General features: G+C 41.2%; 1 protein-coding gene across 5 annotated transcripts in view; it reads left to right on the forward strand.

Moving 5' to 3' along the window:
* Positions 1–1430: 1430 nt before the first annotated feature.
* Positions 1431–20880, forward strand: part of ARNT2 (aryl hydrocarbon receptor nuclear translocator 2) — a 104880-nt gene continuing 85430 nt past the window's right edge. For 2 of the 5 annotated variants that reach the window (XM_074837365.1, XM_074837368.1), the window contains exon 1: positions 1431–1662. In XM_074837365.1, the coding sequence (XP_074693466.1) occupies positions 1632–1662 (31 nt within the window). In that variant the 5' untranslated portion in view covers positions 1431–1631. Of the gene's footprint in view, positions 1663–2434; positions 2609–20880 lie in introns of all 5 variants that reach the window. The other 3 variants (XM_074837366.1, XM_074837367.1, XM_074837369.1) reach the window with 3 other exon arrangements.

Consider the following 20880-nt stretch of genomic DNA (forward strand, 5'->3'; position numbering starts at 1 on the left):
TGGCTAAACTGTTTCAGGTTACTTATTCAGCAAAGCAAGGGATTGATTTGCAACTTTTCATTTTGAGTGCTTCCATTAACTTCAGCAGGGCTGTTCAGGGCAACTGAGCACAGCTATGGGAGGCGTTTAAAGATTAACAGGCCTTTGCAGCATTCCAGGGGTGTGAGAAAGCCATCAAAATTTTTTTTAGTTTTCTTCAGTATTACATAAATACCACACGTGACTGCTGGAGTTAGTACAGTGGTGGCTTTTCACAAATCTTGCAGTTTGTTAATTCTGTGATGCTGGGGTTTTTTCCCTTTAAAGACTTGAGTTATGAGATTATGAGAAAAATGTCAGATTTAATTGAAAGTGTGTTTTTAGTCCTTGTGTTTGTAATGGAAAGCCTTAAAATGCGAGCTGAGCGAGTTACAAAGGATCAGTTGTTCGGCTGCACTCCATAGCTTGTGAGCACAGTGTGAGGTAAACCACGGGTTTTAGAGGCATATGGTACAATTCCTAAACTCCACCCAGAGGAGCGCAGAATGACCTGTCTCTGAATTCCTGGGTATTTTTTAAAAGAACTCCCAAGAGTTACTACATTTTCCTTTGTAATTCCAGGAAATTAGTGTTATTAACAAAGGACTAAGATGTGCAGCACTAGCCATTTGAAGCACCAAGTCCTCCATCTCACAGTCAGACAGGAGCTTAGCGTATTTGTGACGTTGAAGATGACACCACGGCTCCTCTTTTCCCCCCAAAAGCTCGAGGGCTCACCTCACGCTTGACTGAGCTGAACGCCCGCTCCACGTCAGTGTGTGTGTTGATCCCAGGGAGCCACAGAAATGGCACTCCTGAACCCCAAAGCAGAGGAAGCGGCAGAAGTGTACGGACTCACGGGGCTCCGTCCCACTTCCATCTCCCAGAGAACGTCCCCACCTCAGGGGAGAAGGGATGTCATCGTGTGGGGACAACAGGGATAGTGGTAACGTTGTCTAATGGCTCCCCTCCTGCACCCCCTCAGCGGTGCCTTCAGTTTCGGGTGACAGTAAGCTGCACCCCAACCTCCCCCTCTCTGTTTCGGGGGCAGGGGCAGCGCCCCAACCACCCCTCCCGCTTCAGGTGGCCGCAGGCAGCACCCCAAGCGCCTGCCCTCAGTCTGGGGGGCGGCGGGCAGCACCCCAAGCGCCAGCCCGCGGGCCTCCACCAGAGACCTCTCCCTCAGCGGAGCCGGCGCCCTGTGAGGAGCCGCGCGCGCTGGAGCCGCCGGTTCGAGCCCCGAGGGGGGCGGCTGGGTTGGGACCGGTGCGAAGGGCACGTTCGCCGCGGTCCTTGCGGGGCGAGGCGCGGGGGGGTCCCGCCGGGGCGCCGGCGGACGCGGGCCCAGCGCACATGTGCGGCCGCCCGGCACATGCTCACTGAGCGCGGCGCATGAGCAGACGCGGCGCGGGGGCCATCGGACATCTTGGGCCGCCCCGCACGGAGCGGGGAGCGCCGCCGCCGGGCCCCGGGGCGGGAGTAGCCCGCCGCCCCCGCGCCTCCCGGCCCGCCCGCCCTGGCGCCGGCCGCCTTCCCCTCCCCCGCCTCCCCCGGGCTGCTCAGAGCATCCCTCCTCCCCTCTTGCATTTGTCTTAATTCTTCTCAGAGACAAGATGGCAACGCCGGCGGCGGTAAACCCTCCCGGTGAGTAGCTGCTGCTGCCGTCGCCCCCTGCGCTGCAGGGAGTCCGTCTCGTCCCATGTGGCCCCGCCGCACAACACGTCCCGTCCCCCCGCCCCGCCGTAGGCACACACCCGCCCCTGGGGACGGCGCGGTCCCCGCAGCCCTGAGGGCGGGCAGCCCCCGCCGCTCTCCCCTGCGCCCCCCGGGCTCGTCCCGCGGGTCGGCGGGGGTACGCGGGCCGGAGGGGGCGCGGCGCCGGCGGCGGGGAGAGCCGGGCCGCCCCAGGCCAGGAGCCGCCCGCCCGCCCGCCCGGGGACCGCGTCGAGCCCGAGAGCCGGGAGCCCTTGGCGGGTGTCTCCGGCTGCAGCCTCAGCTCTGACGCCGGGTTGTTGCCGTTGGGTGTAGGCGCCGCCGAAGTGAACAGTTGTGCATAAGCATACGGGCCATAGGGCAGGGAAGGAGAGGACGCGGTCCCCGGCCGCAGGCGGGCGGGCAGGGCGGCGCTGGGGCAGCAGCAGGTTTCGGCCGCACCGTGCAGACCTGTGTCTGCCCTGGGAATTGGTAGGAATGTTTGGTTTTCCTGCCGGTACATCGGCCAGATTTATTGTCGTGAAGCAAAACCAGCTTGCGAAGCATTGCTTGGAACAAAACAGGGTGTTGAAACTGACGCAGGGCACCTCAGCGTGTGGAGGGTCTTTGCCATGTGTTTGTTTTCTTGCCAAAGGATGCTATAAATATTTTCTGTTACTGCCTCTGTTAAGAGAAGAAACTTACAAAGGTTTTCTCTTTGTAGTTTTTGTGAGGGAAGACATTCCCTGACGTTGTGTTACACGTCCATGAGATGCAACATCTGTTTTGTTGACTGCGTGATAGAGTAAAATGGGTTTGGATGAAATGCCGTAGTGCATATTTTGGAGATGTACTTGGATCAACTTAGTGTTGGATCAACAAGTATCTGACACTAAAAGTAAGTGGGACAACAGACCTTGCACTGGGCTCAATACTAGTGGAGAGTATTTCTATCAAAGGTGGATTCCAGTTTTAATATCTGATCACATTTTGTCATTTTTCGTAGAGTCGGGTTCAGTTCTGACAATTAAGGGCTTGCTTGAGTAAATTCCAACTAATGTTTAAAGGTTGTTCTTTAGATTAAATCCTGCTGTAGTTGGTTGTGTAGCTGTCATCCTGAAAGTAAATATTATGATATAAACAATTAATTTGGTTCAGTAAGTGTCAATAAAGTAAGCAGGAACAGATCTTTGCCAATCAGATTAAGTTTTAATGTCAGAATTCTACATATTAAATGAAAATCAATATTTAATGAAAGGTTATTCAATGAATATTATTTAGCTTCCAGGATACCATGTCGTGCATGATAATGGAGAGTTTCATTGCATGTTCACACAGCTAGAGTCAGAGAGCTGTTTTGTGGACAAAGTGGGGTACAAATGGCCTTTTTTGACTTTGTTTTGGTTTGCCATTCTCCTACCTGCTCCTCCAAGCTACACCCTGAAGGAACAGCCCTGACTGCTTAGAGGTCTATGCTGAAACTGCTGAATTACAGCAGAGCCTGGTGGCCCGTTCACACCAACCAATTCAGCTTTCTGTTTCCACCTGCCTGCGGCTGAAGCCACAAAAAGATGTGGTTGCAGGAGGTATGGTATGCACACACTGCAGAGCAGCCTCAGAGTAGGGCTTCCAAGCTGTTCTCCCATGACCACTCTGTGAATTTAGAGAGCGTTATGGGATTATTGAAGAAGCATAAAAAAAATATGGGAGAAATGAGAGCCAAATGTGTTGGCTGTATGCATCGCTGTGCAACGCTGTGACACAGTTAAAGTTGACTCACAGTGGTCCTCAAGCTCCAAAGCACAGATCGCAGGTCCTCCGGAAGGATGAGGAAACGTGTTGGTTAGCTGAAGTGAACTAGTACCTACTTCTGCAAGGCTGAGGTTACAGAGCATCATTTCACTCCTTGTCTAGGCAGTTGGAACAGATCTGAGCCGAAAGACAAACTCACTGACTGTTAATGATCCTCCTACGTTTTCTGTGCGTGAGCGTTGCTGTCAGACAAATGTAGCTATGCATGGGTGAAGTCAAAATGAGGAGTTTTTGAGCTGTGAACAGGTGAGGAGAGGAGACCTTCGATCTGTAGTGCTGTGTTTGCTCTACCACGGACAGCCGAAGGTAGAGCTGCATGAAATACCTTGATTTATGCTGTGGGTTTTTTTAAGTCCTAATCTGTTGCTTTTGTTACTTTTTTTGGACTAACTGCAAAGCAGTGCAGGGAAACAATCAAAAGCTGTAGCGAGAGGATTTTAATACTGCTGTTTTCTCTTGGGGCCAGATCCTCAGCTGGAGTAATGTGAAAGGAGCCCTATTAGTATTGGTGAAGCTGTGCAACCTTACGCCAGTTGACTTTCTGATCTGCAATGTTAGGGGAGCACAATAGAGAGATTAACTTGTTAAGTATCTTTAATGATGATTAGAAATTACAATATGATTAAATTTTTATTAAGCAATTGTCTGGGGTTCTAATAACAGTTGATAATTTAGGCAGGACATTAACTTGCAGCTACCACAATACAAATACAAGTGATTTTAGTCATATTCTAGATAGTGGAATGGGGATTAGCAGAGAAGGAAGAGCTGGGTGTTCTGTAATTCTGGATGTAAAGGTCTTTCAGCATGGGATCTCCTGGTACAGAACCATGCACTGCTTTGCAGCATCATCTTCTCTCTCGTATTAGATGCAGATTTATCCATTTTCCCACTGTTCTTTTTTTAATGGAGAGTTTGAGTTATGAAAGTTCATGGGAGTGGGAGCAATTTGCAGCCTGTCCTGGCTAGGGCTCACTGGAATTGCAGTGTCAGGGACCGAATTGTGATGGGGGTAAGGCCACCTCTGTGGGCTTCCTGGGCTGTGTTGGATCTAAACTGATAGCTCTTTCTGGTGAGGGTGTTCGTCCATAGCTGCAACTGGACATCGCACTGACAGAACTGGGGGGCTCTGTGAGATAGTCTTCTTTCTTCCTCGTCCTGCATGCTCAGCCTTGGGAATGGGATCTGGTTAGAAGTACTTTGTTCGTTTGTCGTAATCTGGATGACTAACTGAAGTGTGAAACACAATACAGGTGTGTGGGAAGCTCATCTGCATTGGCACAAAGCATCAGAGTTAATTTATTTCCTCCTGAAATAAGATTGGCATATTAAATGGGATTTAAGAACAAAAAAATTGTGGAGGTGTAACAAGCATTTCATAAATTACTGCTTGCCACAAAGTAACTTAGTGCTATGTCTGTTTTAAATGTATATACTTTTGGAATGCAAACTTGTCCATAACTGTTGCTACTTTGGGGTCAAATTTTGCTTAACTTGAGTGCAGTACATGATGTGGTAATTCTTATATTAGCCAAGTTGGGATGAAAACATAAAACCCTTAATGAATTCAGCATTTTCTTTTCCTGAGACATTACTTGGTCTTGGGTGATGAGTTCCAATCTGGCTTTCTGCCTTGATCAGGTGATGTGAAATAACTGGTTGTATCCTTTCAGCTCTTCCGATGATTTATCCCTAGATGAAAGGGCCACCCTGCGTAGTATCTGTTCCATATTCTGAAAAAGAATTGGCTTTCCAAAGTTGTCAATCCCACCATTTTCGTTAGTGTTTGTACAGCTTTGAAATCAATGATTTAAAAAAAAAATTACTTCAGTGATTTAGATTTCAAAATTTTCTATTCAACTCAGAGCCCAAAAGTTGTTGTGTTTTATTGCTACAGTAGTAACAGCTTTGCCCTTCATTACAATGTAGACTATCCAGTAAACTCCAAAATCAATTTAACAACATCCTGAGGAGTAAACGGAGTGTTCTAGTGATGGAGGTTATAATGGGCTCTGATGTTTCTGGGAGAAAAAAAAGTAGTCTTCTTTCTAAGATAATGTTAAAACAAAGGTCTCAAAAATGGAACACTCATTAGCAAATGGGAGGTTTAAATGGCAGATAATCTTCTCCTATTTTCATATCTTTCTTACTGCAGAATTGGTCCTTATTTCAGTCAAACTGTGGTATGAGATGATAGTGCCTCTTGAATTGTTCTGTGGTAATATTTTGTCCTTCAGGACTGTGTACCAGACAGTAACTTGCGTTGAAGAAATCACATTTTTTGATATTTCTAATATATAGAGCATACAGAAGATTTCAGGATATCTCTTCTATCACAGAATATTTATTTAAAATTTGCATATGTAGCTTGTGGTTGGTTCCAAATATTTTTTCAAATAGAATAATGTTTCCCCATGCCTCTTAATAAAAATGCAAAACAAAGCAGATATTGCTGATTTCTGTAATACCAGATGGTATTGCTGATTTTTCTTTCCAGTAAGAAAAATTGCTATAGAGATTAGGTAGCAAAGGAAAAAAATAGCCTTTTCAAAACAGTCAAGGCAAAATAACACTGTTGATGTAGTGATTATTATTATTAAGAGGACAGAAATAGGACTGTCATTATGAAGATGTATTCGGAGATTAAGCTTAAATGGCTTGTGAAGATCAGATATGTGTGTCGTTTAGGGTAATTTTTTGGGGCTTACTGCTTCATAACTGACAAGTAAGAATGGAAAATGCATTAATTTAGTGCTACCCGCAGAAAGTACAATGTTATTAAAATTTGCAAAAGAAAAAGGAAAGAAGGTTCCTGAGTTTAAGACATGGGAATTTAGATCTCAGGTCTTGTAGATCTCTGGCAGATTTTCCAGTCTATCTATAGCAAAGTGTCTTTGGGTGGCCAGCAGTATTTAGAGATAGATGAATCAGCTCTGGATGAGCTGTTCTGTCTAGCCAGCACTGTGGAGCACAGAGACGCTGCCTTGGGTGCAGAAGCGTGCAGATACCAACTCAAACTACGTTCCTTTCTTGACTGTAAGAGTGTGCTCAATACAGGTTATGTGGGAAAGAAATTTGCAAAGATAGAGATGCTCCTTCACCCATTCTGTAAGATAATTTGTGCAAAAAAATAGATTTTCTGGATGATACAGGCAAAAAATTTGAAATTTCAGAAATCTTAGATGAGTGCTTGCTGTATAAACAATTGGTACAGTTTACTTCTTGCTAACAGTATTTCCTTTGTTCAGATGTAAAGCGTTTCCTGTCACCTCATCTGTATCAATCATTCTGTCAAATGAGGAAAAAAATTTTCTAAGGCTGCATTTGTACAGTTTAGTTAGCTTCTGATTTTACTACAAATAAGATAGATGCACATTGTTAGCAAACAAAAGCCTTCAAAAAAATAATCATTGTCTTTGATTGTTTAAAATAAAAATCCAAATTGAAATTAATTGATTGAATAAACCCACATGGACCAAATACCCACTTTTTGGTTACTCCAGAAGGAACTACTTTGTCAGAAAATGTTACAGGATTTCAGCAAAATCTGGCCTTTAAAGTGCATAAATTGCATGGTTTGAAACTTCAGTACCAAACATAGAATGCCAGTTTTTTAACAAGAGCTGATTCAAACTTTAATTTGGATAGTCAAAATTTCAAATGGATCTTGGTTTTATTGTTTACATGGATTAATGGCCGTAGTCATGCAATGGCTAACGAATTAGAAGCTGTTTTCAAGATAGATGTAATTTCCTTTTTTTGTACCCAAAGCACGCTAGTCTTCCTTGGGCAAAGCCATCTGCACAGGGAGAAAGAGAAATCCTTTGTTTTGGATACTCTACATATTGATGAATGTTTCTAAACTTTCTGCTGCCTCTCTTTTTTGTCAGCTTTTATTTCCATTTTGCCTGTCTTTAGTATTTCTGTCCTACGGTTTCAGTCCTGCTTTCCACTTACATGCCTCTACCTTTCTGACCATATTTTAACTGTGGTGCTATGCTGAGCTATGTATTGACTTCTCAGTTACCGTTGTTTAAATGTAAATGAATCCTGGCATTGTACGGGTGCTGCTCCCAAGTCTTTCAACAGCTTATAAATTCAGATTCCATTCTGTAGGTAGCATCTGAAGCCCCCCTTAGAGAAAAGTACTTTTTCTGTTTCAAGTAGCAACTGTGCTGCCTTCCATGTAACCCAGCAGGTACCGTAAGGTATAATCAGTTGACTAAAATTAGGAGCCTGTATTAGCTTACATCTAGATGCCCTAGATGTATATATGTTGCTGTTTTGTTCAAGGACAGCTCATAACATTCATTTTAAATGTTTAGATTTGGGCTGCTGCAGTTTTTCTCATCTACATGTCAACTGTATGTGACAAATAGAGTAATATAAAATAATTATAATTTTTTCCCTAATCAAGCAAAAGGGGTGTTGAATTGTTTAATTACGGGCTTTGCCAGCATGCAGATGGGAAGGCTTTTCAGGTAAGTTGCTCATACAAAATGCCTGAAATGGATAGTAATTAACAACTGGCTCTTCATTGGTATGTTAATTACACTGCCATTTGTCCTGGTGCCTGTCCTTGTTTAAATGTTCAGTTACACTGAACTGAAGCGTTCACTTCCTGGCAAACACAGAATGTATCAGAACAGTTTGACTCTCAGATATATGCAAATATTTTATGGGAAGAGGCATGCCAGTAAATCACTGAGCTGCAGAGAACAAAAACACTGCATATTTGTATTCCTCAGAGGTAAAAGCGAAACCTGTTTCTGTGGAATATACAGGCTTGATTTTGAAAAATGGTCTCCAGTACTTTCCCAGTAATAATCCAGAACACAATTTCATGCAAGTAGATAATTTTAGGGACTTGTTACTGCTGGCTCTCTCTGTTAGTAAAGGTAGGTGGACATCTGGGTGCTGTTAAATGTCCTTGCAATGCATGTATTTTTAAAACTTTGTTGCCTATAATATCTGGATGAAAAATCAAACTGAACTGAAAATGCTTTTAAAACTCGGGATAAAACTGATTATTTTGAATGCAAGGAGGAAGTAACTTCTTATGGATAGATTACATCAGTAGTCTCAGATCGTATCTAACTTGCAGTTTAATTATTTTGAGAATGCAGATTGTCTTCTGTTATTTGGATGGTGCTTTGCAGAGTGCACCCCCAATCTCCACATACTACTGCAATAAGTAAGAACATACTGCATCTGTATTTACTTATTACTATTTAACTGTAATGTCCTGAAGAGGGGCAGGCTGGTAAAGTTATGTGGCTGACCAGCATCTCAGTATGAGGCTAGTATTTTAACTTGCTAAATTTATGTCACATGGAAAGTGGTTAATCTGCCCAATGCACAGTGACCCTCAACGCGTGGCAGAAGTCAACCCCTGAAATTAGGTGCTGATTGTAACGGTAGCTGTGGGAAATGGATTATAGTCATAAAATTAGCTATGAAACGGCACTAGCTACTGTGTGTCACTGCCCTCTGAGTCATGTCTGATCCGTTTATTGACAAAAAAATTTATTGCTGTTGGTACAGCAGAGCCAACATGGCCATGGATGAGCTGGATTTCCATTGTTTTGCATCCAACACGCAAAGTTGCTAGCTCAATTTTGAGTCTGACTTTAAAGACTTAAAGTACTGTTAGCTTGAAAACCTTGGTTTGAAATGCTAAATTCTTGTGTCCCCAAGCACTGAGAGGCAGCTCATCTAACAGCAGTCTGTGGAGGCTGGCTGGCCCTGTGAGAGAATTTGGGAAAATAGAGGTCAGTCTGATGACTACTCCTGTGAGTCATGTTCATGTCATAGTATATGGGGGCACCAATGGTTTCCTCAGATTTAATTTTTTTTTTTTTAAAGCATCTTTAAGAGATTGCCTGCCCTTCTGTGTATAGCTCTGTCACCCTGACAATGCTCTGCACTTTCTGTAGTGAGTAGTGGTTCGACCAGTAGAAAACAAGGCTGTATAATGAAAACATTTCTTTATTTTTATGAGATTTTCAGTGGCCTTAGGAATACAGTGGCAAATTATTGGAGCTATGTTAAGGTTGCAGTGTTTCTGGGCTAAACATTCCTCTGCTAATTCGTTTTGTTGAAGTTTTCAGGTAAAACAGACAATTTTTCTGGTTTATGTAAAAAAATTAAAAAGTTTTATTTACTGTGTAGTTGGGTTTGTGGGAACAGCAGTTGCATCTTAGCTGCGTTGTATTTTTGCTTACCAGTGAAGGTTTGAAGTATGCATTTTCATTGTTGAAATTAAAGTAAATGAACCATCACTAAGAAAAATGCAGGAGCGTTTTCCAACTCTTTTATGAGGACTGGAAAGTAAGAATACTTTCTGAATGCACAGGCAGTTTTAAAAGGTGGACTAAAGTCCTCCTGATTATTCATCAGCTCCTTTCCTGTAGGCATCTTATCAGACCAGAGTTTCTGTGAAAATAACTCTGGGGGTGTTGAGCCCTTCGCTGGCTGCGAGGCAGAGTTTGGGGGGAAGAGGCGCGCGGTGCAGCGGGGCCTCCTGGCCGGCCGGCCCTGGGCGTTACCATCCATGGTGCTGAAAGGGCGCGGGGCTCTGCTCCACCACAGCCCTCTCTGCCTTAAAGGCTCGTGGGAGTGGGTTTGAGCTCCATCTCTGAGCAATAACCATTCGCGGTTGAGGTGTTGAGGACATGTTCTATTCTCCTGGCTCTCTCGTCGTGGTGGTGATCTCCAGCAAAGAGGACAGCGGACTGCTGGAATGAAGAATGTCTTAAATCAACGTAGCAGTCTTCCCCAAATGCCACGTGTTGAGGCCTGCAGAATCCAGATTTCACAGTTGCTGCACAAGGCCTTAAAAAATGTGTAATGTCTCTGTAGATTCTCTGCCAGCAGTTCTCTGCATCTATGAGTTAAGGTTGGTCCAAGTGAAACTGTTTCTCTTTGTTACATAGGTGAGGCTGGACTGGATTCTCACTAAGAACAAAACGTGCTAGATCAGACTTGTGCTGCATGGAACCTCTATTCAAAAATAGTCCATTACAGACATTTTAGAATAAAGTATAAAATTTTCATTCTGGATGCTTACAGAATAAAACAGCAATAGAGAATTTTCTTCCTTCTTTGTTGTTGATAGGCATTGTGAAGTACTTAGGTTATATGAGTCTTTGGGGCTCCTTGTAGTTTATTTAAGCTTGAGACTTAGTTCTTGAATGATCACAGCTGTTGGGTTTGTTTCTTCTAAATTAAACCGAGTGTTTCTGGACTTGCTGTACTCTGTGATGTCTTCCTGATACAACAAATGAACTTGTGCCTTTCTGAGATGTAGTAATCTTCTGGTTAAATATATCTTGATACTCCTTCACTCTTCAACCAGACTAACATCATATGTTTCAAAATTGTTTCCTGACTCAGTACTTAATAATTTTTTTTTTTAGTTGTGTCCTCCTTCTGCTTCTTAAGCCTTTTGATTCTGAACTGTAAGTGGGACTGAGGCTTATGATGGTTTTCAACATTTTAGTGAAAGCTGCCAGTCTGAATAACTTTTGCTCTCCAAAGTTTTCCCTTTTGTTACTTGTGTTTCTCCCTCCAGATTCTATGCATGTTTTTAAAAAGGAGGCCATGTAAATATGTAAGTAATGTTTGAGATTAGGCAGCTGTAGAATGGTACTGTAAAACAAAATCTTAGTGCTGGGGTACAATAGCTGAATTAAAAGATGGGTGGTTTTACTTGTTGGCATTTTGGTTGAGTAGAATCAGTTGGATTGTGTGAGTGGGTGGAAAGAACATTAACATGAAGTTCATGCTGAATTATGTTTTGCTTGAGGAAAACTATTCATTAGTCTCATAGCTGGCACATGCCTTTTTATTCCTTCTCTAAAGTAGTATCTGACTACTTTGATGAAAAGGTTGATGTGACATTAAGGAATTGGTTCTGCCTCATCTACTGATGATGTGCAAAAGCCTTTCTGCCCTTGGCAGAACTGAATAAGACGCAGGCAGCACGCCAGTCCTCACTTTGCTCTAGCAAGGGCATACATGTGGTAAATGTTTCAGGGTACGCAGAGTCATGGCTCCATCTCTTAGAGTGTTATGTCTGGAGGTTAATGTTGTATCTGACTTCAGCTCCAGAGCTCATTGTGGCTCCACCTAAAACCCTTATTGCTTTTTCAAGACGGTCTTAAGGACAAAATGTTCTTTCATCATTGCTAAATTTAAAATGACTGGTAATTATGAGTAAGAACTTCAGAAACCAATAAATTCTCACTGTGCAGGAAAATTCTTGGCTCTTACAAGCTGCCTGCATTTTTCACTTTTATCGCCGGCTGGCTATCTCATGTCTGAGAACTGACCAGGGAATGAAGACAGTCTTGTGGTACAGGCACTGGACAAGGTTCAGATTTACTACAGACTTTCTACTTAACCTCTCACAAGTAATATCCCCATGCCACAGTTAAGTCATCTGATTTTTGTTTCCCTTTCTCTTACCTCCAGTATGCATGTCCTGTTTGTAAGACTGTGTATTCTGGGATGCTTTTTTCATATGCGTCTGTTATAAAATGACATATTTGTAGGAGAGTATGGAGTACCTATCCTGGAGCAAGCAGAGAATATTATTTTTTTTCATTGTGATGTACTCATTCATAATGTTTTAATAACAGACTTTTATTGCAACCACATTTATGTTGGATTAGCAAAGATTTTTTCTCCCTTTGGGAAGAAGAGGAGATAAAAAAGCGGAACATATAGCTTCTTTCTTCTTGGAAACAGCAGATATTATTTATTCCAGGCACATGACTAACTGTTAATTTGTATTTTCTTTATACAGTAGGTATGATGTTGGGGTAATGTGCTTTTTAAGTGTCTTGGCAAAGTATACACATGAGCATAGATGGATAGCCATTTCAGTGCTGAACTACCAACAATCCACCTAGCTTTAAAGTCTTAATATAGGCTTTACAACTTCTTGATATCTAGACTTATGGTTGCTTTTGTCACTTAATTTGCCTTTGAAAACACATTAGTTTGTTCTCAGCGAGTTATAGTTTGAAGTAAGATTGAGATCAAAATATTCATTGTTTCATATACAAAAGAAATGATCAAACTATATGAAACATACAGTTTCACAGAGTGTAAATTATGAGATAGTTTTCAAGTGTTTGTTGTGTGTTTGGGAGTTGAATTTTAAAAGTAGGAAAATGCATTATATGGGGGTATTTGGTTAGTGTGTTAACTCAAACGGCTCTTTAAATCAAGTCAATGAGCTGTCATTGGATGTAAATACATTTTCGGAAATCAAATCGTGATTCTTTCTAATGTTGAAATGTAATGATAACGTATGTGTAGTGGTTTCTTGGTAAGTGCATTAGGCTGCCACTAGTTGTTTGCTTTGTTGCGTAGAGTCCCTGTAGTAGCTGGAACCTGATCGCAAAGTTTGGCATTCAGACTAATTTTATATGTCCTTTGTACTTGTCTGTGCTGCTCTTCAGTCAGCAAATATCAAAGCAAAAAACTTAGTTTGGTCAATATTTACAGACAAATACTCAGCTTGTTTTTTGACAAACATCCAGTTTGTTTATAGTGAGGGTTTTTTCAGTATCGTTTTTCACTTCTGTATTTGATATATCCACAGAACTGTCTGTGTGCTTTTGGGAACAAGTGGCTTGTAATGGATGTCAAATCATGTTTAATATGAATATGGGGACATGGAAGAATAATGCTTTGTTGTTATATGTTTTAATTTGTTTAGTAGTTCAGTGGTAGAACATCCAGTGAATTCTTGTATTTTGTAATCCTGAAAAAGCAGTAAGAGCATGGCCATTATAGCTGATTGCTTCTTGAAAGCCTAGTAGAGCTTACCTGGAAACATCATTTTCTCTCTTATTTTAAAACCGGTAATTTTAAAATGCAAAGTATGAGATTCAATATTATAAAAGCTGTTCAGGGAATAGCTCTGTGAAGAATTTAAGTGGAAAAAAGTGTTCCAAAATTCATGACAAATTCTTGGGTGTGTAGTAAACCTAAAGTACCACTAATGAATCTTCTGTAGCAGAGCAAACCAGTATTTTGTATTTACTATATGCCAATGAAGGTTTCCATTATGCCATAATGTTGGGGTGTTCTATTTGGATCATTTGTGGGAATGAAAAATTCTAGAAAGTAATGCAAAAAAAGTAGATGCAGTTACCTTTGAACATCCAAGAGCCTGTGGGCTTTTATTATTATTTTTTTTTTTTGGTATTTGCAGACATGAAAGATATAACATGTAAAATTACATAAAAGGCAGAATGTTCTAAAAAGTGTAATTAATGATCCTGGGGCAGTGAAAGGTAGAAAAATCACTAAGACCTTTATCTGTAACTATTTTTAGCTTGCAGAAAAATTCAGGTTTTGGAAAACTCATATTCAAAGATGAGGGTGGCTGCTAATATGGGTTGGTATGTCAGAGCAGCTAAGACTTCAGATGTTCTGAAGGTTGTCCTCTGTGGGAGGTTAAACTGAACACATCCAGATCTCTGGTAGGTGCCAGTTGAATGTGGGAAGACTGGTATACTCTTGAGGTGGCTCTTCAAGGTCCAGTTCAATTTGAATCTGGAATTTTCTTATCCACAGCCCTTTTCTGTGGTCTGAAGACTGGACTATAGTGCTTCATAAACTGGGCCTGGAGTTTGGAAGAATAATGGTTTGGAGTAATAGATTACACAAGCAGTCTATTCACTTGTACATCTTGTTTGAGTCATATGAAGTTTTTGATCCTTGTTGCTGCTATGGGAAAGTGAGGCTAGCTGTTTTCTTCCATCTATAGAGCAAAAAAAATGAAAGAAATGTTAATCAGAAAATCTCCTTTGACTTACTGGAAGTTTGGTAAGGGATAAATGAACTGAATATTTAACATGCAAGGCTCAGGCTGGGTTTTTGAAATGGAGTTAAATGTGGTATTTTTTCCCCCCCACTTTTTAGACAGAGAACGTTGCATTAGAAATTGTGAGGAAAGGGAGAAGTACTGAACCACACCCTATTTTGAGAACATGTTTTGTGATGCACAGTGATAGTCTTTTTAGGGTGTTTCACATAAATATTCTTATTCTTGGTAATAAAATGGGATGTGGAAACACCTGAAAGGCCAATTAATTATCGTAACATGAAATAAGCATCATTTGCTTGTTGATCAAGCAGAACCAAAGTCATTAGTGCTATCAATAAAATACTGTTTAATGAAAACAATAGCATTCTGATTACCCAACAGTGCCCAAGGACGCTGTAAATATACTGATAATTAAGTATTTGGTAATGCAAGTTGCTGTTCTGAATGTAATTTAGAATTAACATACCCTTCTGAGGCACACTTAAAAAAACCCGCTTTGTCATAATAAAGGAATTTGAAGGACATGAGTAAGTAATTTTTAACAAATAATTTAGAGTGGTCTAAATTTTACATCTTTGTAGTTGGACTGTGTTCTTGAGACTTCTGCAGCTGATGTGGATGTCTCTGTGTGGGTGCCTCACAAAGGCCTCAAGTCTTTGACCCCAGCTTGGTCAGTGGCTTGCAGTGTGGCTTGTGGGCCACCACCAGAGCAGTAGTGGTTGGTTTAGTCAGATGTAGTTTGACAGTCACCACTTCCTTAGAAATAGTATGTGCAGATCTTTCATGGTCTTCCTTACCAGCCACTCCATGACTTGGCTCAATAAGATGACTACCAGAGATGATTTCTCCTGGTAACTGACCCATGCTCTGTCTTGGTCTGGCTCCTTGCATTTTCAAATTTTTAAATTTAGGATAAATTTTATGACTAATTGCACTTGTGAACTTAGACAATGCTTACTGTGCTTGTCCACCTCAATGAAAATTAATTATAAGAATATTTATGTGAAACAATTATAAGAGTGGAGCAGGAATGAATTTATTCACAAAAACAGCTCTGCTCATTATTTAAGAAATATCTTGTCAAAGTTCTTCCAACTTGAACCAAAAGTTTTAGTCATAAATAGTGCCTTGCATGCTCATGAAATCTGATAGCTGACTATTGTAGTTAACCAAAAATCAAGTGATGGCTCTCAAGTCACATAAAATGACTTCCATGTGAATTCTGTGCATTTCTGGGTAGAGAGGAAAAGTAAAATAGTCGAGAGAAGGCTTTGGATTCCTAGGAAAGCTAGGCTACCCCTGATCTGCATTTGGTTAAAATCAATTTTGGTCAATGTTGTAGGCTAATTTATTAGCTATTACCTTTATTTCATTGCATATTTACAGCTATTCAGTACGTTCTGTGTAGTTGATAGTTTAGAGCCCTGTCATCTTGTTATGATGTAAACTCTGGAGAGCCACAGTATTGATCTCGGTGGGGTTTTTCTTGTGTACACCATTGTAAGTATTTTAATAGCAGTTTCAAAACAATTTCTGCAAATTGACAGTTGAATTTGTACGTGAACAAAATAGATTTGTGATCAAGCACTGAGAATTGCTTTAAATCTAAACCAGCTTCTGTTGCTGGAAAAAAATTGCTAGATAGTAAAAAGCCAGACTTCTTGATACAAGATAATAGAAATATTATTTTAAAATAAGTAATATGAAGATGAATGAATAAAATGAAGGCTCAAGTGATGACACAGTAACAGCTCAGTAGTTTATCTGCACTCATTGCTATTATTTATTTATCATAAAACAATTGCATAAGAATTTATCAAAGGACGTTAGCTTGTAAACATCTTTCCCCAGTTATCTCATAGAACAGGGAAATGAAACAAGATAAGGAGTTTGGGGAAGGACAAATAGCCGTGATGATATAAACCTAGTAATTGGTGATCTAGAGCAAGGGCATATATGGAAATGCTTGATTTGATTGTTAATGAAATGAATTAATAGTGTTAGTTGACTAATTTCTTACCTTTGTAGAAGAAGCACACTTGAGAAATGTTGTGTCCCTTTCTCATGATCTAAAAACTGGCTGTCTTGTCCCAAAAGAAAGATTTTTCAAGCTCAGCATGCCTTTTCCAGCACTGGCCAAAAGCAGGTGCTTGAAAGAGTTTAAAATCCGAGCAAGCGTGTATGGTGCTTCCCCTGGGTACCTTCCCACCCTCCAGCCATCTGTGACTCAGAGGCTTTTTGAGCCAGGCATGACATTATATTTTGTAGCACTCAGTGGATTTCTTTTCCGCAGTTTTGGACAGGCTCTACTAAAACCCATATAAACTTTAACAGCCACAGCTTCCCATTGCAGGGAATTTGGGACATCCAGAGATAGTTGTGACTGGTCAGGAAGGCTCGCCAAATGTAGTAAGAGTGTGGGAAGATGAAAAAGGTGAAAAGGGGCAAGTTGTGGGACAATTTGATGATAGCTGAAAGTTTCACATTGCGCTTGAGGAGTGGACAGGCTTGGGGTGGCTCCCAAGAGGGGACAAGCAATGCAATGGGAGAGGGAATCTAGGTTTAGCTGTTGTGCTTTATACGTGTAGTCATGAGGATGGCCAGCAAGGGACATGATGTTGAGCAAGGCAGGAGAGGTGGAATGGTTGGATGGTTTTTCTTTCTGTGTGACAGAAGTCCAATCTCAGCAAGTCTTAGCAATGCAGAGGCAGATGTGACAGAACTTGGCCATAGCTGGATCACAGCAAAGCTGATGGTATGGTGTTGTGGGTTGTATTTTAACTTGCACTGGAACACATTGAGAGTTACCCAGTTGGCTCTTTGCTTTTCTTGAGCAACAAATCTTACGAAGCCCTTTTAACAAATAATCAGTGATAATCTTGTGGGGCAGAGCCATGTGCAGGTGTTTTGCCTAATTCATTATTATTGTGCCTGACTTCAGTGTAGCTTTAGCTTGTCTTGCAGCTTCCACTTTACCTCCTGGTGTTTTTCTGGATGAAATATAACAAGTGTTCTGTTTTAAAAAGGGAAAAAAAAGTCCTGTATTTGAATTTTTAATTGAATGCCAACCAAAACAAGCTAAATGAAACAGACTTGTTAAATGAAGAGTTAATGGACTGAGCATGATCTGTCTCTGAGAAACTTGAAGGAAAGTCATTACACTTTATTATTTTTTCATCATGTTTGTTTGCCCAGGCTGGGTGTGTGCTCATACGGTTTTTGTGAGTTCATTAATGGGTTAGCTTTGGCCACTTCTGCATAACAGAACAGCCATATACATTATTTGCTAGTTCTGATGCTAAGTAAAAATTATGGAAAATAGCTTTGAATGTTACCTTCTGTTTCTTGCACACAACTTATAATTATGCAGTTATTTTTGGCAAATGCAAAATGTCAGAGGAGGAGGAAGGATCACCATTCATTTCAAATGGAAATGATGCATAGTTTGGGGAGCCTAATTTTTTGGCAGTTTATTTAGTACTTTTACCACGTGTCACTAATATCAGATGAAATAATATCAATAAAACCAGGGCAAATTAAGGCAGAAAACAATTAAGTGAAGAATTATCTTGTATCAGTGTGTGATCATGTATATAATAGCCTAAGACCAGGTGGGGTCACACTCAGACAGCATAAATGATCCTGCTGCTGTTGACTGCAGTTTCACTGTGACCCTTCATGTAAGCTAAGGACCTGCCTCTCTTCTTTTAATAAAGGTTCCATCAATCCTGAAACAGCCTTTCAAAGCCAGATTTTCATCCTCTCTGCAACTGGCCTTTTACAGTAGCTGCCCTACTTCCCTGCCCGATTTGCCTGTGCGCTTTCCCCACTTGTGACTATTTATACCTGAGACACTTGCCAAGTGTTGGAGGCTCAGGTTGTGTTTTCAGTGCAAGGCTAGTCCAGGTCCTTGGATGTGCTTCTAGCCCACTTTTTGGTTTACTTCCAGACTTTGGGTGTGAGAAGTGCTTTTCTTCTAATACGTCTGTTCGTTGTAATCGTGGTGGAGACCTAGGCACTGTTCTGCTTGAGTTAAAGCCCCCACTTCCGCAGTGAAAATGATTTATCAAATTTTAGAGGCAGGCCAGGCACTTAGGTTCAGGTGACAGTCTTCAAGTTCATTCTGCAGTGCAGATACAAGCCTTGTTTTAATTCTGAGGGGGTTTATTATTTTCCAAGACTAGAGACGCACTTTGAGAACAAGAGCCATTAAGGCCTCTTTTTTAATCTTTTCTCCTTATTTTGAACTCCAGCAAGCTCTTTTTCTTGAGGGGAATGGTCATAGTTTGGCAGGACTTGTCAGCAGTTGGATGTATTGGCTTATTAGAGGAAGTACAAGAAACAGTTCATCTAAGCCAGAGGCTGAATAGATCGAGAAGAGATAACAAGGAATTATGAATGAGAAGTGGAAAAATATCTAAGGAAAAATGCATGGGCATATGTGTGAAGGTGAATTGGTGCCATGCCACTTGTCAGGAAGATAGGAATGAAGAAGCAGCTAAGCTACCCTTTCCCCTCTTCCCAACCTAACCTTAGGTAGTAATGTGCATCTTCTGTCTGTGCCTTAAGTTGAATTTTTAGTCTATAACAATCTCTGCAGTAGATGGATCATGCTAAAGGCCATTCTGAGTTTATTCAGTTGTATGTGGGTTGTTGGTTGTTCAGGCAGAGAAGGCATAGGCAGTGAGCAGGAGTGTGCTCCACATCGTTTTCTTATGCCCTGATGTCTGTGGAAATTGTTGTTCCTCAACCACAAGGGTAGATCTGGATGAATGGAATTACCAGACATGACTGGAATGAAGGTGATTAGCATGAAAATTGGAAATAAGAATAAGAAGTATTGTCAAAGTAGCATTCAAAATCACTTAGGAGTACTGTGTGAAATAATTTTTGGTGTTAGAAACCATAAGATTGATGTTTCCACAGCTGGGTTTTTGGGTGTCATATGTTCTGCATGCCTAGTTTTGGATGCTTCAGAGGACCCTGATTTTCAGTGTCAGCTGCTCATCCTGCCGGGATCTGTCTTGCTTTGTCCCTCAAGCTGAGCACTTAGAGCAAGAATTCCCCTAAAGTAGACTAAAACTCTCTTTGTCAAGGTCTACTTCTAATTCTGTCTGCATCCCATCTTCTTCTGTACATCCCTATGGTGTTGTTGAACTTCAGGGCACACAAAAAATTATGGTTTGTACTGAGATTCCAGGGTTCCACAGATGGGTTGTGTCGACACAACAGTGAAGTGTGGGGGCATCATAGAGGATTTCACCTCTTTGGCTTCAAATCCTGCTCTCCCCAGTCTACTGATGGGACATACGGTAGATGTCTCTTAGATTTGTTACATTGCACTAACTTTGGCATCTCCTCCAGTCACAGCAGAAAAGGCAGTGAGCAAGTTAACCGGATTTGGCCTCTAGACCACCAGTTAGGCCACTCTCCTAAATGGTTGGTCACTGTCTCTGCTGACTAGCCAGTCCCCCCAAATGATCAGCTTAATTGCATCATCTCCCTTCGCCCTTCGTGTATACTTAACATGCACCTGTGATGCAGATGGATGATAAAGCTCTGATTTTGATTTTAAAAAAGGGAGTGCTTCTCTAGTAAGTACTCACCACATGCCCTAATTTTTCTTTAAGATTATGGGGGGACCCCCCCACAGCCCAAAGTACAGGGTATTGTGGTGGAGGGGAAATTTTTTACTTAAGTAGGATTTATATATTATTCATAAAAGCCCTTCCTGTCTTAGTAGCTGTTTCCAGAACCTAAATGGTTAAAGTAGAAAATGTTAGTAATTTTGCTGCAAATAAATTGATCAGTATGCAAGACGGTTGTCACCGGCTGAATCATGGTCCACAGTTAAGGTAAACAGATCTGTGATGACATTTTCTGAGCAGAATACCAATGCTGCTACATTTCTTCCCAGAGGTTTCTGACACTTCTTATATGCGGATAAAATTTCTCTCCAAGAAGGTTTTGTTCACGGGAAAGAAATAGCATCTCTGTAAGTCTTCCTTAAAGGTGGGATTTATGATATTTTGTGATTTATTTGTTATCGTAATTCTGTTAAGAGCATGGAAAGGAATGTTTTTGCTTTTCTGCATTTCCTCTCTGTACAGTAGATCTTTCTGATGTGAAGTCTATTTAAAGTATCTGGCAGTGGAATGCAAGTAAAACAGTATAAACAGAATTATCAGGAACAATGAAAATGTTTTATTTTTTATATTCTCTGCGAGTGAGCTCTGTTTTACAATCTCTGTAATTAACATGTAAAAGCAGTGACTGAATATACAGCTAGATTTTTAGCATAGGTGTTTCTGAAATATTTTTGGCTACATGATGGCTTTATATTTTTATTGGCATATTCTAAAGTAAGAGACATGGTTTAGTTTATTCTTAAATGTCTCTGTGCTAGGCAGAAAATCCCCTTTGCAATTGACTGCAATCAAAACCTTTTTGCTGAGACGCATCTAACTCCCGTATGACTTCAGGGTATGGAAAAATACAGTTTCCAAAGAAGT

The sequence above is a fragment of the Strix aluco genome, chromosome 12 (genome assembly GCF_031877795.1).
Source record: "Strix aluco isolate bStrAlu1 chromosome 12, bStrAlu1.hap1, whole genome shotgun sequence".
NCBI lineage: Eukaryota > Metazoa > Chordata > Aves > Strigiformes > Strigidae > Strix > Strix aluco.